This window comes from Ipomoea triloba, chromosome 1, assembly GCF_003576645.1.
Source record: "Ipomoea triloba cultivar NCNSP0323 chromosome 1, ASM357664v1".
NCBI classification, from domain to species: domain Eukaryota; kingdom Viridiplantae; phylum Streptophyta; class Magnoliopsida; order Solanales; family Convolvulaceae; genus Ipomoea; species Ipomoea triloba.
The window spans coordinates 4,346,733-4,355,048 of record NC_044916.1 but is presented as its reverse complement, the minus strand read 5'-3'; the positions used below and the strand labels follow the sequence as shown (position 1 = coordinate 4,355,048).

Genomic DNA, 8,316 nt, shown 5'->3' with positions numbered 1-8,316 from the left:
TTTTTTTTTTTTTTTTTTTATTTTATGTTAATGGTGGAATGGATGAGGAGATGTGAGAGGTGTTTGGTTGGTTTTGGGGTCAAAATAGAGCATTTATATTACTGTTTTAGATAATTTCTTAGTTGGGAAAGAACAATTGAACCACAAGAATCTTTAAATATTTGTAATATTTTGGACTTTTGGTTTGTTAATTATATCGAATAATTGAGTTTATATTTGGAATTGTGATGTTAAAGAGAACCTGGTCGGTAGATGACTTGTAATTCAAGTAAAAGGAGTTTTATTATTTTTTATTTTTTAAGAGTGAATTTTCTAATATTTATGTGGGAAAATGTAATACTTATCAAAAACTCGAAGATGTGTGAGACAGTTTCATAGCTAATGCGAACTAGTAAGGTATTAAAATGTGGCAATAAGTAATAATAACAAATCTTGCATTTGAGACTGAAATTGACCCCATACCTTTACCTAGACTTTAATGCCATAATACTTTATGACAGCATACAAATTTTCAAAAAACTATGGATTATACTAAAATACTAAAAGAAAAATTGTTATGATGCTTGAATCAGACGGTCCAGATTTTCTAGTCCAAGCAACTTCACCAGCATTAGTTGGTTGAGGGATGTATGAGCCCAACCACATCCTTGCTTTAAGTTGCAGCAAAATTGCCAAGTTTTCTTTGATAAAGAAAATGACATTGCTTCCCCTCTGAAAAATGCCATCACACCAAACCCCCCACCCCACTCCCCTCCAACGACCACCCCCACCACCTGCATTACCATCTTTATATTCATGCAAACTTTGGGAGGGTGGCAGCAGAGACTGCAAGGGAAGCCCATCACCAAAATGATGCAGTCTGGGGTTCCTTCGTGCTCGGTTTGCGGTGAGCAGATTGGATTGGCATCAAATGGTGAAGTCTTTGTGGCTTGCCATGAGTGCAACTACCCTCTGTGCAAGTCTTGTGTGGAGTATGAGCTGAAGGAAGGGCGCAACGCCTGCATGCGCTGTGGCACTCCTTATGATGGTACGTCAGTTTATAATGCCACGAGTTAAACTGATTAATTGGTTGGATTTGAGTTTTATGAATAACTGGCTAATTGGTTGGATTTGAGTTTTATGAATGTCTGATCTATTAAACTGGCTAATTGGTTGGATTTGAGTTTTATGAATGTCTGATCGGTGAATTGTGAGACCTGAACTTGCTATACTGTTGCAGAGAACTCTGCAATGGCTGATGGAGAAAGAGAGGAATCAGGCAACCATACTACAATGGCTGCTCAGCTCAATAACAGTGAAGTATGAATATAACAACCTCTATATATTTCTCCCCTGCATAGAACAAACACAATATTCTGATTGGTGAGAAGTTTTAATGATTAAAAACTGTGAACTGGTGCAGGATCTTGGACTTCATGCTAGAAACATTAGCAGTGTTTCCACTATGGACAGTGGTGAGTATTCTTTTTTATTCTCATTTTTAAAGGTTCTAAGTCTTTATCATTTGTTTAAGAAAAGGGATCTGATCGAGATAACCCATCCAATTTGGTCAGACTGTTGACTCGGTAACCACAAGGTTACAAGTTCAACTCCTAACGGGAGTTGCCTATTGACCTTCTTGGTTTGAGCCGTTCAGCTAAGGCCAACCTAGGCTGATTTACTTTTTTGTAGTCATTTGCTGGTTAAGGCCACAAAGCTGGGTTTACTTGTGCATATCTTCGGTAGTGGCTGTGTGTTTTCCTAGTCACCCACAAAAAAGAAAGGGATCTGATCTTGTTGTTACCCTCATCTAGAATACAATGGTGAATCGGGGAACCCGATATGGAAGAACAGAGTGGAGAGCTGGAAAGAGAAGAAAAACAAGAAGAAAAAGCCAGAAAAGAAGGCTGCAAAAGAAGAAGAAATCCCAGCAGAGCAGCAGATGGAAGAAAAGCCACAGTAAGTATAAGAAAAGGCAGAGCTGATAATCTCAGAATTTCAACAAATGCATATCTGTAATGGCATGTAATATGAGCTTGTGCAGGTCTGCAGATGCTGCAGAGACACTTTCAGCAGTGATTCCAATCCCAAAGTCCCAACTCGCGCCATACAGAACTGTCATCATTATGCGGCTCGTAATCCTTTCCCTCTTCATCCACTATAGAGTCACAAATCCAGTTGAGAGTGCTTATCCTCTGTGGCTTACTTCTGTCATCTGCGAGATCTGGTTCGCGTTTTCTTGGGTGTTGGATCAGTTCCCTAAATGGGCTCCCATCAACCGAGAGACATACGTTGACAGGCTCTCTGCTTGGTATGCACCAAACTTAAATTCCAAGTCTTCTTGCTGCCTTCGTTTCGAAGTAAAAATGACTTCTCATCTGTGCTGTATGTGGCAGGTTCGAAAGAGAGGGCGAGCCCAACGCGCTGGCTCCTGTGGATTTCTTTGTCAGTACGGTGGATCCCTTGAAAGAACCACCTCTGATCACTGCCAACACTGTTCTGTCAATTCTTGCTGTCGATTATCCTGTCGAAAAGGTCTCGTGCTATGTCTCTGATGATGGTGCTGCCATGCTGACATTTGAGTCTCTGGCTGAAACTGCTGAATTTGCAAGGAAATGGGTGCCATTCTGTAAAAAGTTTGCGATTGAGCCACGAGCACCCGAGTTCTACTTCTCCCAGAAGATTGATTACCTGAAGGACAAAGTGCAGCCTTCTTTTGTCAAGGAAAGAAGAGCAATTAAGGTAATATTCATCAAGACTTTAGTGTTGTTGGGACTCGAGCCTGACCTGGTTTTGGTACCACTTGTTAGATCAAGCGCTTATGTAGCAAATACGCAACTTTATTTTCTTATATCGCCATATTTTCGAGAGGCAGGGTGCTGGATTGCCCCGAGCCTCCGCCCAACAGTTTTCTAGCCACCAATTGCTGGATTTGGCTCTTTACTGGCCTTCGCCCAGCAAAGACATTTCAAAACATGGAATCTTGTTATTCACTGCACTCTGGATTTTGCAGAGAGAATATGAAGAGTACAAAGTGAGGATAAATGCTTTAGTTGCCAAGGCTCAGAAAACACCAGAAGATGGTTGGACCATGGCAGATGGAACACCATGGCCAGGAAATAATACAAGGGACCACCCTGGCATGATTCAGGTTAATTTTGCTTATTGAACATGTTTTCTGTTATCCCAACCAAAAAAGAAAAATGAGAAAACCGCGTAAAAAGAAAAGAAAACAGAAAGATGAACTAAACGCCCTGTGTCCCAATTTCAGGTTTTCTTAGGAAACACTGGTGCCCATGACATAGAAGGAAATGAACTCCCTAGGCTGGTTTATGTATCCAGAGAGAAGAGGCCAGGATATCAACACCACAAAAAGGCTGGTGCAGAAAATGCTCTGGTAAAACTTGCACAAATTACTGACTTCTCAAACTTTTTATGCTTACATATTGTTACAATATACTCAACTGGGCTATAATGCAGATGGGCCAAACCACACTAAAAACTGAATCCAGTCAATGGGGGATTCTTAACATATATCATCATAACTTGGTGTTTGCAGGTTAGGGTGTCTGCAATTCTTACAAATGCACCCTACATTCTCAATCTTGATTGTGATCACTACGTTAACAACAGCAAGGCCATTCGGGAAGCAATGTGTTTCCTGATGGATCCACAAGTTGGGCGAGATGTATGCTATGTGCAGTTCCCTCAGAGATTCGACGGCATTGACAAGAGCGACAGATATGCCAACAGGAACGTCGTGTTCTTTGATGTAAGTACCACATTTAAAGTAGCTCCACAGTCATAGCCTTTTATCGTACCATTACTACAAATATAACAAGTTCTGTTCTGATTTCAGGTTAACATGAAAGGGTTGGATGGCATCCAAGGGCCGGTTTATGTGGGAACCGGATGTGTTTTCAACAGGCAAGCACTTTATGGTTATAGCCCTCCAAACATGCCCAGATTATCCAAATCTTCATCGTCTTGTTCGTTTGGAAGCTGCTGCTGTTGCTGCCGTGGCAAGAAGCCAGCAAAAGAGAAGGATCCCTCAGAGCTTTACCGCGATGCCAAGAGGGAAGATCTCAATGCTGCCATCTTTAATCTAAAGGAAATTGAGAGTAAGGCCAACTGCACTAATTACTTCCTTGCAACACCCTTTTCAGCCATGTATAATTTGAAGTATCTCAACTAAAAGTCTAAACTGATAGTTGGACTGCACATTTATGTTTATATATTATATGATAAACAATATATATATATATCACAATTGTTGGTTATTATATTAAACTTGCATATATCATTATATCTTCAGGTTATGATGAGTATGAGAGGTCATTACTCATCTCTCAGATGAGCTTTGAGAAAACCTTCGGCATATCTTCCGTTTTCATTGAGTCCACATTAATGGAGAATGGAGGAGTGCCTGATTCTGCAGATCCTTCTACTCTCATCAACGAAGCAATTCATGTCATCAGCATTGGCTATGAAGAAAAGACTGCATGGGGTAAAGAGGTCAGAACTCTTATCTTTTATTTTTGGTGACAACGAAAACCTAATGTCACTACCCGAGGTGTGCACAGAGTAATTTTGTGACCCTAGTCAGCAAAGGAAACCGGCTAATAAGTTGTTTATAGCTGACCGATTGACCCTAACTAGCAAATAACTACAAGTAGATAAATTAGACTAAGTTATCAATTGCTGACCGGCTCAAACCAAGAAGCCAATAGGTTGTGCTCCAATTGGGAGTCGAATTTGTAGTTATTGAGTCAACAGTGGACCAACTTGACTGGGGTTGATCAGTCTGCTCACAAGGAGCCCCTCACTTTGAGAGGTTACTTCTACACTGTCGCAGATGAGACTCATCTATAGTCTTTCTTTTCAAACTTCATCCTTGTAACCAATTGAGTTGCCTATGCGGCGATTCTTCTATATCTTGTTGAGAGAAATGAATGAGTTTATTATGGACTTAACTAAGATGTTTTTCCTTTAGATTGGGTGGATATATGGATCAGTGACTGAAGATATCTTGTCGGGGTTCAAGATGCATTGCCGAGGATGGAGATCAATTTACTGCATGCCAGTAAGGCCTGCATTCAAGGGATCAGCACCAATCAACTTGTCCGACAGGTTGCACCAGGTTCTTCGATGGGCTCTAGGATCTGTCGAGATTTTCTTCAGCAGACATTGTCCTCTCTGGTATGGATTTGGCGGCGGCCGCCTTAAATGGCTTCAAAGGCTCGCCTATATCAACACCATTGTCTACCCTTTCACCTCCATTCCCCTCGTTGCATACTGCTCTTTGCCTGCCATTTGCCTCCTCACCGGAAAATTCATCATCCCAACGGTAAATATCATGATTTACATTCTTGTCACCCATAATTGGTCAACTGATATGTCTTAACTAAAAATTTAAACTGATAATTGAACTGTACATTTATACTTATATATTGAGTTAATACCCAATATAGTCCTGGACTATAGTGGTTTTACTCAATTTAGTGCTAAGTGACTTTTTGTACTCTATTTAGTCCTCGACTTTAATGATTTTACCCAGTTTAGTCCTCTGTTAAGAATTCTGTTTGTTGGGTGTTAATAACAAGGTTAACATGGTAATTTCATTTCTATTTTATTTTTTTTATCAAATTAATTATTAATTATATGTTCTATATATATTTACACAATTGCATACTAAAGACGAAGTAAATTATAATACTTTAGGAAAAAAAAGAAAAAACAGTTAGCAAATAATGAGCAATTAGTTAACTTTGGCATATTGAAATTCTGATCACTTTTCAAATGAATTCAAATAGAAGCATTTTTAGTTATTTTCAAATGAATCCAAACACAAAGCAATTAGCAAATAATTAGCAAATAGCATTAACAGTAATGAATTCTAACTCAATCAATTAGCATTCTGTTCCTGTAGTATCAATACATTAGAGATACTAAGATAGAGATAAATTAGGACATATAATTAATAATTAATTTGATAAAAAACAAAATAGAAATGAAATTACCATGTTAACCTTGTTATTAACACCCAACACACAGAATTCTTAACAGAGGACTAAAATGAGTAAAACCATTAAAGTTGAGGACTAAATAGAGTACAAAAAGTCACTTAAGACTAAACTGAGTAAAACCACTATAGTCGAGGACTATATTGGGTATTAACTCCTTATATATTATATGCTCAGCCCTCTCCTACTGTTTATGGGCCGAGAATCCGGGATGACTTTTAGTTAGGCTCAAGGAACCATAATTTAATATCTTTTGCATGAACATTAAATTGTATAATGTGCTCTGTCTCAACTAAAAGTTTGATAGTTGGACTTAGAAATGACAACTGGACAAGGACGGGAGCCCTCTACCCCGTCCCATTCTGGATGGGAAATTGAAAATAGTCCCCATCTCCGTCTTTATAGGAAGTTAGACGGGAAGGAGAGAGGTACCTCGATAGGAAATTAGACGGGAGTTGGTCTTAGGGATGACAAGTGAGGAGGGGAGGAAGTATACTCCTCGTCCCCGTCCTCCCGACCCCAACCCCATCCCATGCATAAATAGTCCCCGTTCACGGGATGGGGAGGGTATCCTGGCAGAGATTTACAGACATTTTTCATTTTTGTCTCCATTCTCTTAAATTTGTTCTCATATCCATCTCCATCGAAGTAAGAATAGGAAATCTTGTCGGGACAAGACAAATTCTCATCCCTAATTAAACTACACATACATTTATGTTTATATATTATATAGTCAAACTAATCCTCATCTTTTTCCAGCTATCGAACCTTGCAAGTGCTCTGTTTCTTGGGCTGTTTATGGCCATCATCGTGACAAGCATCCTGGAGTTGCGGTGGAGCGGCGTGAGCATAGAGGACTGGTGGCGCAACGAGCAGTTCTGGGTCATCGGCGGCGTTTCAGCCCACCTCTTCGCCGTCTTCCAAGGAATCCTCAAAATGATTGCGGGGATAGACACCAACTTCACCGTCACGGCCAAAGCCGCAGACGACACAGAGTTCGGGGAGCTCTACATCATCAAGTGGACCACCGTCTTAATCCCTCCGACCACAATTCTCATCGTCAACCTCGTCGGAGTTGTCGCCGGCTTCTCCGACGCCCTCAACAGCGGCTACGAGTCCTGGGGCCCACTGTTCGGCAAAGTTTTCTTCTCGTTCTGGGTCATCTTCCATCTCTACCCGTTCCTGAAAGGTCTCATGGGTCGCCAGAATCGCACCCCCACCATTGTTGTGCTTTGGTCGGTGCTTTTGGCGTCGGTTTTCTCGCTCATTTGGGTGAAGATCAATCCGTTTGTTGCCAAGAATGACGCTTCAACCTTGGCTCAGAGCTGCATTTCCATTGACTGTAATTGAGCTCTGCAGAAGAAATTTTATCATGGTTTTGTGCTGGGATGACAGCCTAATTAGATCTTCATGCTCTGCTGTCAGTTTTTCTACTTGCTGTTTTTGTGTTTGATTAGCATAAAACCACCATGAATTGTGTTGACCATGCAAATGTTTCTTGTTTGCTTTTGAGTTTGGTGGAATTTAATGTACAAAATACAAAAGGAAATGAGAATTTTGTGAAATGAAAAAAAAAAAAATACTTGATTTATAAAAGTGAAATAATAGCTTTTCAACTTTTGGTCAAATACATTTTCACTCTTTTTTTTTTTTTTTTAACATAATCTTCAACTTGGCTTTCAATAATTAACCCACGGTAAAAGTCCAACAATGGGTGGCTAAAAGTTTGTTGGGTGGAGACCAGTGAAACTGTTAGAAAGGCTCAAGTCCAATAATTGATGGCTAGGAGATTGTTGGGCGGAAGCAGGTGAAGGGCCAGTCAAAAAGTCCAGCAATTGGTGGCTAGGAGATTGTTTGGCAAGTGAGTGGTCAGTCAAATTGTTGGGTGAAGGCCGGTGAGTGGTCAAATTCAACAATTGGTGGCTAAAAGAATTGTTGAATGACAGGTGAAGGGTAAAATCCAGCACCATGCCTTTAGAAAATATGATTAAAATTGAATTTTTGTTGCTAACTATACCTTTTAGTGTAGTACTGGATCCTAACATTAAATTTAATTTTAGCTAGATCTTAATCCTAGTTTATTACTAAATAAAATATATTAAAATAATCCTCCGGCAGGCTTTCAACATTATTGTATTCCATATTAGCAATCTCGAATGAGTCGTCTGAGCAGTGTGTTTCCTAGGAAAACGACGGTGGAAAATATAAATACTTTTGTTGTTGAAGGATATCTGAAATGGTCTTCTTCTAGATATGTTGTCAGAGTCCCATAGCTGCAATTCTGAATCTTCCAATGGCGTCAAAATGGAGATGA

The 8,316-nt window shown here is 39.9% G+C and overlaps 1 protein-coding gene across 1 annotated transcript in view; it reads left to right on the top strand.

Moving 5' to 3' along the window:
• Positions 1–7,630, top strand: part of LOC115997446 (cellulose synthase A catalytic subunit 8 [UDP-forming]-like) — a 15,417-nt gene extending 7,787 nt beyond the window's left edge. Inside the window, exons 12-24 of the mRNA XM_031237003.1 lie at positions 664–1,027; positions 1,220–1,299; positions 1,403–1,454; positions 1,794–1,938; positions 2,024–2,290; positions 2,376–2,721; positions 2,993–3,130; positions 3,251–3,376; positions 3,539–3,751; positions 3,839–4,100; positions 4,295–4,494; positions 4,973–5,326; positions 6,762–7,630. Coding sequence (XP_031092863.1) covers positions 664–1,027; positions 1,220–1,299; positions 1,403–1,454; positions 1,794–1,938; positions 2,024–2,290; positions 2,376–2,721; positions 2,993–3,130; positions 3,251–3,376; positions 3,539–3,751; positions 3,839–4,100; positions 4,295–4,494; positions 4,973–5,326; positions 6,762–7,352 — 3,138 coding nt within the window. The 3' untranslated portion in view covers positions 7,353–7,630. The remainder of the gene's footprint in view (positions 1–663; positions 1,028–1,219; positions 1,300–1,402; positions 1,455–1,793; positions 1,939–2,023; positions 2,291–2,375; positions 2,722–2,992; positions 3,131–3,250; positions 3,377–3,538; positions 3,752–3,838; positions 4,101–4,294; positions 4,495–4,972; positions 5,327–6,761) is intronic.
• Positions 7,631–8,316: the final 686 nt, after the last annotated feature.